General features: G+C 56.6%; 1 protein-coding gene across 3 annotated transcripts; it reads right to left on the reverse strand.

Annotated features, from left to right (window-relative positions):
- Positions 1 to 2,142: 2,142 nt before the first annotated feature.
- Positions 2,143 to 9,985, reverse strand: LOC126051707 (indoleamine 2,3-dioxygenase 2-like). 3 transcript variants are annotated; one of them, XM_049831277.1, is made up of 10 exons: positions 9,824 to 9,985; positions 8,949 to 9,044; positions 8,218 to 8,337; positions 7,899 to 8,017; positions 7,525 to 7,539; positions 6,953 to 7,052; positions 6,625 to 6,742; positions 6,090 to 6,141; positions 4,057 to 4,205; positions 2,143 to 3,329 (listed from the first exon to the last, which is right to left on the reverse strand). In XM_049831277.1, exons 1-10 carry the CDS (start codon positions 9,920 to 9,922, stop codon positions 2,959 to 2,961), a joined length of 1,239 nt encoding a protein of 412 aa, XP_049687234.1. In that variant the 5' UTR covers positions 9,923 to 9,985; the 3' UTR covers positions 2,143 to 2,958. The 3 variants fall into 3 exon arrangements, with proteins under 3 accessions (XP_049687234.1, XP_049687236.1, XP_049687237.1); XM_049831279.1 differs by having other exon boundaries at positions 9,756 to 9,907; XM_049831280.1 differs by lacking the exons at positions 8,949 to 9,044; positions 9,824 to 9,985 and adding an exon at positions 8,489 to 8,896.
- Positions 9,986 to 13,501: the final 3,516 nt, after the last annotated feature.

Here is a 13,501-nt window from a genome sequence, read left to right on the forward strand (position 1 = left end):
GGAGAAGGGCCCTGGGGCTTCACAAGGATTTGCAGCAGCAACAAAATCTCCCCGGGAGCCCTTTGCCCCTTCCTGGCACCAGCATCGCTGCTGACCAGTACGGGTTTGGGCACTCCACAGCGCGCATGGAGCCCACGCGTCTCCCCTGCAGTGCCAGCCTGTGCCAGTTCCCTGCGAGTCTCGATTGTGTTTTGCATTTAGCTGGAGGGATTTTTTTTTTTTTTTCCCCTCAAAGTTTGCTGTTTTCCTGAAATGGTCTGAAATGTAATAGACCAAGACAATCATCAGAATGAAATATTTCCTACATAAAATATGCAGCAGCTATTCAGAAATGAAGATTGAATGGAATGAGGGCTGCCAGGCAAAGATTTAAAGGTGCTGACACATTCCCATAGGTTGTTTACTGAAGATATCTTCTCTTAAGCCCCAGTTTTAAGACTGCCTTTCAAAAGAGGGCACAAAATAAAATTTAGCAAGGAGCTTTAATAATTCAAGCTGCTGTGTGCTGAGGTTTTTGTTGCCCTTATGGGAACAAAGCCTCATTTCAAAGGACCTTGACTGTCTTCTGATAGTGCAGGAGAAGTGGCACTGCCAGAGCTATTTTTGCACCGAGACACTGATTGGGTGTGAAACCTGTCTCTGGTGGCCATGCCAGCAAAACCTGGGCAGGCAAAACACGGAGCCATATGGCCTGATTTCCCTAAAGATGCCGATTCCAAGGAATTTGGGGGTGCTCTTTCACCATAAAAGGGCATCTTGGGCACCTGGCATTATGAAAAAAAGCTTTATCACTGCTCTTGGCCCAAAGATCTGCCCACCCTTCCCCAGCACGGTGGGGTGAGGTGAGCCCAGTCCTACCACCCTGGGCTGGGGAGCGATGCATGGGGGAGCAGACAAGAGCCCTGGCAGCTGTGCCGAGCTACAGGGTTATTTGCTGCTCTTGCTTCGTCTGCTGCGCTCTCTGTATCGTAGGAACCTGCGTATTAAGTCCTGGGCTGAACCCAGCATCAAGCTGGGTGTTGGTCTGCTGCAGATACCCGGTGAGGACCATGGGTTTGTCTGAGCTGTTTTTCCCTTGCCGGCCCCTCGAGGAAACCGTATGTCCCCCCGTCCTGCCACAGCACAGCATTGCTCATTGAGACTTAAGAAAGTGAAGCCTCTGTGTGCCCAAATGTTGCCGCTTTGCCCCTGTGACATCCTGAGCCCTTAATAAATCAGGAGCTGCAATGAAGCTGGCAACGGAGAGTAAAGCCTTATACCTTAACGCAGCATCTCCAGGTGAACACCAGCCTCCTTGCCGTGCTGCGTTTTTCCCACATGCTCTGCTCACTTCTCTCATCCACTTTCCCCTCTCAGTCGGGTTTGAGTGACTTCAGCATCATTCCCATGACTGGAGAGTTGGTGCTTGTCAGCAGACTTCCCCTGTGAGTAATTGTGGTCCCGCTGCAGACGCATGAGCTATGCAAGATCTCTGCCTGTTACTCAAACTGGGAGCAGGGATTTCAGCAGACAAAACTGTCCGTCTTGTACAGAAACAAGTAATTGTGAAACACCGGGCAATCAAGAATCTGACTTTTAGACCCGACTGCTTGCTGTTACCAGCCCAAGTATCAGGATCAGGCTGAAAAGGTTGATGACAATTGCTGACTGGACACTGCCTCGGTGTTTTGGGACCCACAGGGGCCCGACAGCCCTTGGCACATAAGAAAGACATCGTGTCCCGGAGTTAAAACGACAGGGCTGGTTGGTGTGGGGGGAGAAGAGCCGTGTCTGGGTGCCCAGGGCTGTGGGTCGCAGCGGAAAGCCCCATCTCGCCCCCCGCAGCCCCCAGCCCTCCCAAATCCCCACTAGTGGTTGGGTTTACCTGCTCCCCCACCCGCGCCGTCCCGCTGCTGCGAGGGAGCCCGTCTGCGGCGGAGCCAAAAGCAGGTTTCTGTCGCCACCTCGCGATGGAGAAGCGCTGGCATGTCGCGATGGGCCGGCCGGGGAACGCGGCTTCGCGAAGGACGCAGGACCCGGCAGCACGGCTGGGTTTGGGAATCGTTGCTTTATTAGGGCCGGGGAACCCCAAGCCGCCTCCAGCCCCCCCCCTGCGACCCCTGCAGCGGACCGGCAGCCCCGACCCCCGGGGGGGTGGCAGGGAGAGAGCCTGGGGGGGTGCAGCAAGCAGGGCTTGGACGGACACAGCTCTTCCCAGTGCTGGAGAGGGATGCTGTGCACATCCCGGTGCCGTGGAAGGATGCTGGGCCCATCCCGGTGCTATAGAAGGATGCTGTGCTGATCCCAGTGCTGTGGAAGGATGCTGTGCCCATCCCGGTACCGTGGAAGGATGCTGTGCTGATCCCAGTACCATGGATGGATGCTGTGCCCATCCCAGTGCTGTAGAAGGATGCTGTGTCCATCCCGGTGCCATGGAAGAATGTTGGGCCCATCCCGGTACCGTGGAAGGATGCTGTGCTGATCCCAGTACCATGGATGGATGCTGTGCCCATCCCAGTGCTGTAGAAGGATGCTGTGCCCATCCTGGTACCGTGGAAGGATGCTGTGCTGATCCCAGTACCACAGATGGATGCTGTGCTGATCCCAGTGCTGTGGAAGGATGCTGTGTCCATCCCAGTGCCATGGAAGAATGCTGGGCCCATCCCGGTACCGTGGAAGGATGCTGTGCTGATCCCAGTGCTGTGGAAGGATTCTGTGCCCATCCCGGTACCGTGGAAGGATGCTGCACTCATTGTGTGCCTTTGGGGGGTTATCAGCAGCAGTGCTCTCCTCCCTCAACAACCCAGAGCACGTTCCCCATGTCCCAGATGCAGGCAAGCAGGAAAGGCGCTGCTGAGAGGAGGCTTTCGGCGAAGGTCGCTGTGGTCGGATGTTGGCTCATGCGCTGCAGACACACGCTGGAGCCATTTGGCCTCCTGCAACCATTTTGAGCAGAGCCTTGCAAACCCTCAGGGCAAGTCAGGCACTTATCATCCCTTCCCTGGTGGTGTCCCTGACGCTTTTCAAGAAACTGAAGATGTGGGACCCACCCGTCCCTTTGGCCTCCAGTGCAGACGGGGGCTTCACCACAGAGGGGCCAGCCCCGTCACCCGGGTCTGCCTGCCCAGCCTTGGCTTTGGCCGCCGCAACGGTGATGTACTTGGTGACGATGGTGATGTGGTAGGACCTGAACTCTGCCAGTGCCGAGACGCACCGGTTGAAAGCCGTGCAGAGCCGTGCGTCTCCAGAGGAGAGCACGTGCTGCTTCAGGGAGGGGGCACGGTGGATCTCCTCCACAAAGGCTCTGTGGGGTGGGGGCATGTAGTCCCTCATCCTGTGCAGGAAGGCAGCTGCAAGACACCAGAAAAAAAGATAACTAAGTTGTGGGCAAGTGGGTTAAAGCACCCTGATGCTCTCAAAGAGCGGCCAGATTGGAGGACTGGTGCTGGCGTGGTCTGCAGGGACCACTGCGCTGGGTGGTACCCGACAGCCTGCACAGCCTCCTGCCCTCCACTGTTCTGTCTCCGTGCCTCCAATTAATTGAGAAAGAAACCCCATATTAGGTCAATGCTCCATTAGGCTCGGTCTTAACCCTAAAAGGCAGGTTTTAGCCCTTGCTCTCAGCCTTTCGGTTTCGGGTTGTTTAGGGGTTTTTTTGCTGTTAGAGTGGTTTTGCTAATTTCTGATAAATACATTCTGTTGTGGGCCAGACTAATGCGAATCTATGTGAATGGATGAGCTAAATTACTGGCAAGATGCTGGTGCACTCTGCTCCCTCTTCTCTGTACCCATATATAACCTCAGTAAAAAGCTGACACACAAAAAGCAAAGTCTGTCCATCTGGGAATTTATAGCACTGAGGAAGTGCCTGCCAGAGCTTCATTTATAGACTTCCTCCCTAATGAACTGGGTAAAGCCTCGTCCCAGCTGGGATCTGCGAGGGTTTTGCAAGGGCAAGATGGGCGCGTGTCCTGTCGACTGCCACGCACAGCCGTCCCACAGCTGTGGGAATCGCTCTGGCTCAGTTCTTCCCCCGCTCCTTATTTGCTCGGGAAAAAGAAAAAGTGTGTGACTTACTGCTCTCCTCGCTATGGCGAATCCCCAGGAGCTCATCAAAAGCGTGAAGGATGGTGCTCTGTGCCGCGCTCCCTCCCGAGTACGCCATGGGCTCGTCAGATACTCCTTCGTATATCAACCCATCCGGCATGGCGGGGTTATCTTTCCAGCTGAGGGGGAAGACATGGAAGTCAGGCAGGGAGTGGCCGCGGGGCGGCTGATAACAGGGGGATGCTGCGAGAAGGGACCCTGGGCCGGCAAGATTGAGTGAAACCTTCCTGACCTGGCCCATGGATCTCCTCCTCCTCGCTCAGCCTTGCCAGCTATCCTCAAACACGAGATAAACTTGGAAATCAAACACTGTGTCGAGGCACACGACAAGGACATGGGTGTAGGGAGAAATCCTTAGTTATCCTTTGCCGAGGAGGTAGGATGGTTCTATGGGATTGCCGCGCACTGGTGAGCACCCCACAGCGTGGTGCCGGGACACCCTGCCCTCCGCCTGGCTGCACCTCCATCCCCGACTCGGGTCCTGGCTCTGGCAGGTCCCACATGGTGGTTTGCATGTGCAGAGCTGCTTCGGGTGTGCAAGAGGCGAGGAGGCACTTATCTGGGCAATAGTGGCACTTAACATTAATTTCTTGAAATCTCAGTGGCCATTAGGAGAAGCTGAGTTGCCTCTGCGGCAGATAGAGTCGCCCAAATGCTCTTCCGAGCCCTTGAAGTTTGTACTTTGGATTTTTCTCTGTTCTTGTTACTCTTGAGATGATGTCTTTAAAGACAGCGCAGGATAGCCTGCCTTTATTTATTTCAGCAGAGAACAAGCCTGTAATGTAATTTCCTCCCTCCCATAAAGCTGCTCGTCCTCAGCAAGCCCAGGAACTGGGCAGCGTCGGTGCCTCCCCCCCGTACACCATTAACTCACAGCCCCTGTCATCTGGCTTTATGTGCCTGTTGTGCAAAAATGGATAAATGCTTGCTCACAAATGGAAGGAGCAGTTATAATTTCAGAGAGATAATGTGCCTGGCACAAAAATATCTCTTGACCTTCTGAAGAATGCACCATTTCATGAAGCTTTCAGTGCTGGCTGCTAAGGCTGTTTGACTGCTGGAGCAGATTTTGCACAAACTGCAGAGAAAATAGATTCATTATCAAATACCATAATATTTTTAGCTCTCCCAGGGATGTATTTATAGTAACCTTTACTAGTGGGAAGTTCTTATAAGCAGAAGAGAATTTAAAAGGCATGTTTTTCCAGGCTGATGACCATCAAGACAAGGTCAGCTTGGATAAAAAATGAGAGAAACATAATCAGGATGCATGGAGACTTTTGACTTAGGAATGCCAAGATATGCTGAAGAGAAATAAAAATAGAAACCCCCTGAGAAGCCCAGGAGCAGAGCAGTTGGGGATGCTTGCAGACCCACAGGGAAGATGAGGGATAGCATACCAACAGCACTGGGCTCTCATGGCCATGTTTCTGCCTTGCCCAATGGACTTTTTTTTCAGTATTTGCAGGGGAATAGGTTTTTTTAATTAATGGAATGCTAAGGGAGCAACAGCAAGAGGCTTGTTATAGATGTTTCCTTAACACACAGGGGGAAGAGACCCCACTTGGCTTCGTAGCTTTGTGTGTACAGTGTGCAAAGTAAAGAGAAATAAGTCTCCTGTCAAAACTGTCCGGGCCAAGAGCAGGAATGATTCATTTCTGCACAGTTACAGCCATTGCAGCACAGAGACCGTGCCGGAGCCAAGCTGAAGTTCAGGATGGAGAGAAGCTGGTGGGGAGGCAGACCCCAGCCCTCTGCCACGGTCCTTGCCCAGCAGGTCCAGCTCCGTGCAGGCGGATCAAGCGCCTGGGATCTCCATCCCTCGAGAGGGGCAGGACCACATCGCCCTCAGAGCCACCGCTGCCGGACACAGCGCTGGTTCCTACCCTGCCTGGGGGACTCTGTGCCCCATCTGAACTGCCCCTTCCCAGCGCATCCCCTGCTCCCCCCAGCCCCAGGAGCTGCCAACACGGTGGCTTTGGGAGGAAATGTGCCACACTTACCCGGAGAGAAAGATCCGGATCACAGCATAAAATACTGCTGGATCCACATAGTCTAGGAGGAAATCAGATCACAGATGTTACTGCGGGCAAAAGGCAATTAGTTCCCACTGCGTCGGCATTTCCCGTGTGGGAGTGCTCCCCGCACCGCCACAGCCGAGGCAACCCCAAATCTGTGCCCTGAGAAGGACCCGGCAGGAGGGACCGTTGTGTTCCACGGTGCTGATGCTCCCCCCCACAGTGGGCTTCGCCTGGCCGGGCTCCTTGGGGCACTGCTGTACTCAGTATAGCATTGCTTAGAGCTATACTCAGCCCCAAAACACCCCACACTTTTACCCCGGGCCCATTTGGGTGCTCAAACACTATGCATCATCCTGGGAGCACTGAGCTTCCCCTGAATTGCTCCTGCATCCTCCCGCTCGCTCCCTCCAGAGATGCTTTATGGGCCAAGCACATTTACGCTAATGTATCCTATGAGCTAAAGCGTGCACAGCGATGTGAGGACACGAGCTGCCCTCCAGCTGAAGGCTGCTGTTACCATGCATCCGTTTCAAAGCCTTGCTCATGTCCCCGATGGCCTCTGCCAGCTCCTGCAGGGCTTTGTGCAGGGTCTCCTCATCAAGCTGCAGGATGGCACGAATGGCCTGAATGATTGCCTGCAAGAGGAGAGGAGGGAGACCACAAAGTGTTGAGGAGGCTGGAATGTCTGTGTACAGCAGCTCTGCATACCCGCTACCACCCACGCCAGCTCTGCCCCTTCCCCCAGCCCGTGAGCAAGCGTGCAGGGGACGGGTACACCCCATGGGTGTGCGCCTGTGGGTGTTTTCCAGGCGAGCAAAGAGCTACAGGGCACGGCGGTACCCTACCTTAATCCCAGGCACAGCCGCCTTCTCAACCAGGAGGGTGACGAGGATGAAGCCTCGCAGGCTCTCTCCACCGGGCAGCGAGATGATGGTGTCCAGGTTCCTGCAGGGGCGATGGGCAGAGCGGCCGAGCGTGTGGGGGTTAGGAGGACATTTGCTCTGGATTTCCCCGCACGCCCCAGGACCCACTGAGTCCTTAGAGCAAAACCCTCCCGGCTGCAGAGCCTCTTATCTGCGTCACGGGCAGAGAGATGAGTTGGCACAGAGCAAAAGGGGATAGGGGCTGCTTTGGTTTTGAGGGACCCGTGACCCTCCCCATGCATTCGCTGGGCTAAAAGTCTGGTCCATGACAGCCAGGCTCTGCGTGGACTAGAGCAGCCCACGGTTCAGCTACGGTCATGGCACTTTGCTGCTGTTGCAGTGGTATTTGCGTGCCAAAGACTGAGCTGTTTTTGTTGTGCTCATATATCAAGAGATAGGTTCAAGCTAAGCAGAGCCCTGCAGTGTTGGAGTGCTAAGCCAATTCAAACAAAACTAATACTGTTAGAAAATAAATAAGCATCTTAAATACTTACTCAATTTCCAGAGGCCTGAAGGCATTTCGGTTATTGCCAACAAATGCACAAGAAAAGGAGAGAGAAAGAGAGACGTTATAAATTGTTTCAGTAATGGACTGTGCTCTCTGGGAGACAAAGGAGTTCGCTGGCCCATGGGAAGCGCCGTCCCCTGCGGGGATGCTCCCAGAGGCAGCCAGTTCCCCACTGGGCACCTGCGTCTGCAGCCATGAGACAGCCCCCCAGTGATGGTGGCTTTTCAATGGGTTTTGGCAGAATGGGAGCGGTTTTGGAACCATTTGCCCTGTGTGCTGGATGGGACCTGCTCAGGCTCATCGCGGTTGCCCCGACTGTGGGATGAGCTGCCCTCCGTCCACCCATGTTTGCCCGTTTACCTGTTGGGGTTCTTCCTCCTCCAGTTGGCCAACACAAAGTCCGTGTGGCTGAGGATGGGGGGGAGGCCAAGGGCCTGAGAGACCTCCCAGAAGGGGACAGCGAGATTTTGGGGCAGGACCTGAAGGGCACAAAGCACAGAAGAAGATGGCGACACTGTCAGGCTGGTGAAAGAGGCCCGTCTACAAGCACCCAACCAGGCAGGAGGAGTCTACGGGCAGCCTCAGGAAAGAGGCTTTGCTCCCATGGGATGAGTCCCAGGGGAGCACTATCAGCCCCAGATCCCAAGGAGCAGCTGAACCTGCTCCACATTGCTTTTACCTTCACGGTGCCCTCCTCGCCCTCCTGCCAGAGGTAGCCCATCGTGATGAAGCTGAGCACCAGATGCGCCAAGTGCAGCTCCTCACGCCCTCGGAGGTGCCGGGTGCTCAGCTGCGGCATCTGCCAGGGAGACCTTTGGAAGCAACGGGCACCGCAGGCGATGCCAAGAGCCCCCCGCAGTGGGGGGCTGCCCCACCAGCTGGGGAGAGACCCTCCTCGTGCTTCTCCCTGCCCTCACCCTCCCCCTGCAAGCCTCCCTTCCCTCCCACACCTGCAAGATTTGCAGCTGGTTCACGAGCATGGACAGTAAGCGGTAGGATTTTACTCCAAAAGGTGTTCCTCTCCCTCGCTCGTGAGAGCGGCCGATCCCTGTGTGCCAGAGGGGTCCGGCCAGGCCAGGGGGCTTGTGGAATGCCTGAAATCCTCAGTGGGGATCATGGCCAGGACAAGCTGTGGCTCTCGTGACATCTAGAGGGTTTCCCCTGCCACCGCATGCTGCTCGACACATTCCAGCCCTCGCTGCCTCGGCTGGCCGGTGCGCTGTAGGATCTGCCGTAGGAGTTATTTCTGTGCCGATGTTTTGCACAGTATTAGTCCTGTCTGCGTGAGTCCTTGCTGAGGACACGGCTTTGCTGTTGGTTTGCTTTTCCAGGCGTTTTTTTTTTACAGACACTGCTGTGTCAGACCAAGGTTTGAGAGAGCTCCTGAATCAGGAAAGATAACACGGGTACCTGGTGAACTTGTGAGCGGAGCTGATGGCTCGCGATCAGCTGAGGCAGATCATGGGCAATCTCCATCCAAGGACCGTAGGGCTCCGGCAGCTCCGTCTTGGTAGAGAGAGGCAAGAGGGAGGGCTGTTAATGCACAGAGTCTGGCTGCACAGGGTGTCATAAGGCTGCATCCCGTCTCTCCTCTTTTCTGGGGAGAAAAGGGAATTGGAGCGATGGGAGCTGGAGCAGGGCTGTGACTCGCCGCTGGGGCTGGGCAGCCCCAGGGAGGGCTGTGCCGGACATTGCCCAGCCAGGGGGCTTTCACCGACCTGCTCTGGTGTGTTTGCGAAAAGGTTTTCCTGGGGCACTGGCAGGGGAGAAGGAGGCGAGCGGACGCCACCAGCCCCAGCTTCCAGCATCCATCCAGCCTTGCACATTGTGGCTAATGGTTTGTGTCTGGTTCCCCCTCTAGTAATACCAGCCTGCGTGATCGCGAATTAATAGATGATAAACAAGCATCTGCCTGTCCCTCAGCGCTCCCACTGCGAGGTGAGCCCAGCGATAAATGGTGCTGCTTTCAGCACAGGAGATCTGCAGTCTGACTTCTCTCCTTGTACTCCCTGAAATCCTGTAAAGCCAAGGCCAATGTGTGAATTGCAAAGCTCCTTCTCTCTTCTATGCCGCTTGCTGCAGCCAGTTTAATAATTTTTAAAGCAAGGGGTTTGTCCTATGAAACTGTCTAAGCCAAAAAAAACATGTGCCTTCCTCATTGCTTTTTATAAACTGTTGAGTAGCACTGAATTGAAACTCAACCAGAAAGCCGCTCACCAACCCCTCTATTTTCCTGTTCTCTGTCTCCTGTAGCATGCAGACGCGGTGGCACAGCCGTCTCCTACCAGAGGATCGGGAAGAAGGAAGCCATACTCCTCGGAGAGCTGAAACCGTGTCAGCACCAGAGGCAGCGGGGTCTCCTCTGTGCCTTCGCCGCCCTCCATCGCCTGGTGCTGGCTGTAGGGTCGGGACGTGCTCTGGCTCGGTGGAGACGCACCGGCTGCCCCGCTCCCGGTATGTGCTGAGCCAGCACCGTGTGCTGCGGTCGCGTACCTTGTCCTGGGGGGAGCCAGGGCCTGGCTGCCCAATGGCCGGAGGGTCCGAGCAAACAAGATTAAAGGTTGCTGAGAAGGCATTGCTGCGCAGCAAACATTGATCTCCATCCCTGTGGGCATCCACCTATGGGGAAGGCTCAGGGAAGCGCCCTTGACCCAAGTAGGGGCTGTGAGCTGCCTCCCCCGCTGCCAGGACTTCCCCTCGGAACCGCAGGCGTGCTCCAGGCTCCCGTGGGAGGCTGCAGCAAAGCAGCCTGGGGTGCTTTAGGCTGGCAACAGCTCAGGGATGCTGTCTCTGCAGCTGGGTTTCCCCAGGATCCTGGTAATGCCAAACTCATGTGCCGTGGGGCTGTGCTTGGTCTGCAGGAACCATGCAAGAACCAAGGAGTGTTCTCATCTTGCTGGAAACCACAGAGCCCAGGTACACCGTGAGTGCAGCATGGAGCCCACACCGCAGCACAGACCTGCAGCCACCACAGGCACCAGGTACGGCCCAGCAGGGCAGATGTGTGGGGGGGGCTCTGGGAGCTGCCCACAGCTCCTGGCAGGCTGCGTGACACCCCCCAAGTGCCAGAGCCCAGGGACCATTGTCCCTGCAGGAGCGATATATGAGGCACACACTGTATCCTCAGCCCCACGCTCACATGATGTGCCGCTGATGTATGCACTAACAGTATGCCCAGCACAGCCAAAATAAATTAATGGGAGCCACATCCAAAGCAGCTACAGCAGAACTAAGTGCTGCGCAGCAGGGAGTGAAACTCCCTAATCCGCATTTCATGTCACATAAGAGTTTATCTGCATTTCCAGTGAGCTGTCTAATGGCTGAACGTGAGCTGATGGTGTCATTAAATTCCTAGTGCCAAAGAGCAAGACCAGAATGACGGTTTTAATTAGCAGTCGTGAATGGTGTGCTGGTAGTGTGCCTGCACCGGAGCACCAGCCGTGCTCTCCTCGCATCTGCACACACCCACTCCCAGGGAGGCTGAGTGGACAGTGATGCACAGAGGGTAATTAGACCTCCTTGCAACAAGGGTCTGCAGGCTTCTGACCTAATTGCAATGCACAGGAGCACAACTGTGTAGGTCTTTCTCATGGAAAGGCTGGAGGGTGTTGTGTGCCACGGTGTGCCTGTGCTGGGCAGGGCACCCTGAGCCCACCCAAGTCTGAGGGTGAGTGCTGTGGTTTGCCTGTCCAGGGGCTGCAGAGCCACAGCAAGGAGGGGACAGCCGGGCACGAGGGGATCTCCTGGCGTGACGCCTGCTCTGATGAGTCAGGTTTCCTCCGCCGCCGCTGCCCCAGCCCACCCTCCCCACGCCAGCGGGAAGGAGCCTGCAGCCACGCCACAGCGGGGACTGTGCATCCGCCCCACGCTCTTCCTGTGTGTCGGCCGCAATGGCGTGAGCCCCCCGGCGCCGCCGAGAGCCGCCCCAGCCCGGCGCCTGGCAGGGCAGGGTCCCCATGGCTGAGGGTCACCGGAGCAGGCCAGTGGGTCCCCCCCATCCAAGGGGGGCTTGGCAGGATGCATTGGTTTCCTGGGGGAAAATCAGCACCGTGAGTGCTGCCTGCGCAGAAAGCTTCCTGTGCCAGGGGCCAGGGCTGGAGATGCCATGGGTGCTAGGGAAGGGCTGGGGGGGGACGACACGGAGAGCAAGATGGGCATATCAGTGGGGTAGCAGGTCTGAGGGCACTGGAGGAAACACAGGTGTCCCCTCGCCGGGGCAGGGGTGGAGGTTGGCGGTGTCCTGGCCCACAGGCTAAGGTGGTCATGCTGTGCCGCACCGGGTCAGTCGGCTGCACCGGAGGGTGTTGGACAGCCCCTCTCCTGGCGCTACTGGACGATCCTCACTGCCACGGGATGGGGACAGGACCAGGGAGGCATCTGCCAGCACTGGCGCTGGCAGAGCACATCAGTACAGTGGTACCAGACTCCAGGAGCCTCCCAGCACAGGATGCTCTGAAGTGTTGGGCTACATTGCCTGTCTGTATGACTAATAAACTCCCCTGTAGCCTCAGCCTAGAAAGTGCTTTGCTCCTCAAGTGGAGATGTGTTTTGCCCCAGGCAGTTTTGGTGTGGTTGTACGAGATGTGCTTCCATCCCGGCTGGCAGAGATGCTGAGGGACAAAACTGTTGCCAGTCCTTGTATCCCCGAATGCACCAAGCAAAGCCATGGTCTCAGGGCAGATGTGCTGGGTAGAAAGCATCACCCGGTCAGTGTCACTGCCAGTGCCCCACACCTCGACTCCAGCTGCTGCCACTGCTGCCCCCACCAGCAGGGACCTGAGGAAGCAGCTCATGCCACTGTCCCCACCCAGGAAGGAGAGGAGGGCATCCAGGTTCCTGTGGGATGCAATGGTGTCCCCAGGGTCAGGCAGGTGATGCTCTGGGATCGCAGTAGCAATTTTCTAGCTCTTCTGAGATGCTCTCAGTGTGCAGCACAGTGCAAGACCCTGCTTCTATGGACCAGCCACGGCTGCAGGGTCAGGACAGGAGTGAGTGTTCTTGTGTCTGTCCTGTTTGCATTGAAGCTGTCAGCGCTGCCAGCCTGTGCAGATTCCTTCCTTCTCTGGCTGGCTGAGAGGCGGTCTGCACGGGCTAGGATGGCACCAGCCCGTGGGCTTGTCACAGCATCACAGCACCCACCATGGGTTTGGGGCTCAACAGGTAGTGGTGCCAGGAGGAGAGGTGGGTGCTGTGGTCAGGGTGGCTGAGCGTAGGGGCCAGGGTCACAGTCCGGGGATGGGAGGGGGCCATGAGGGCCAGCAGAGTGGGGCAGATGGGCTAGAGGCAGGGGTCTGTGTGCAGGGGCAGGGCTGGCAGGGCACAGCTCTGTGTTTGCTGTGCTGGGCACAGTGCTGTATAGCTGCATCCCCGTTCTGCCCTGCATGGGAACATGGTGGCTGGGGCAGTGCAGGAGTGGAGCAGGGGAGCACCAAGCCGTGCCACGTACTTGCTCTCCCCCTGCCCCACCTATCCTATTTGGATAAAGGCCAGAGCCAGGCATGCAGAGGCAGCTCCCAGGTCCTGGGTGCCAAACAGCAGCATCTGAGGGGAGGACAGGGTGGGCATGGGGCGGGCAATGTCCCATCGGGTCCTGGAGGGCATAGTCAGTGGGAGGTGAGGAGCAACTCCTCCACAGTGAAATCCATGGCAAATGATGTAAGGGTGCAGGTTTGCAGCATGGGTGCTCCTCGGGCACAGAGAGTGATGCAGGCTCTCGGGGGCTCTGTGGTTGCTCCATTGCTTGACTGACAAGTGGCCAGGCCTGCCCCCCTCCTGCCTCGCTAGCTCTAAGTCCAACAAGGGCCAGGGCTGGCAGGTACCTCTCACTCAGTCAATCTGTCAACCACTGCCATCACACTGGGCACAGGCCAGTCATGGCTGGCTGCATCTCCTGGCCGTGTCGTGGGCAGGAGCAGCCCTTGCCCACACCATCAGAGCACACAGCTGGGTCTCCTCCACCCATT

This window comes from Accipiter gentilis, chromosome 28, assembly GCF_929443795.1.
Source record: "Accipiter gentilis chromosome 28, bAccGen1.1, whole genome shotgun sequence".
NCBI classification, from domain to species: Eukaryota; Metazoa; Chordata; class Aves; order Accipitriformes; family Accipitridae; genus Astur; species Astur gentilis.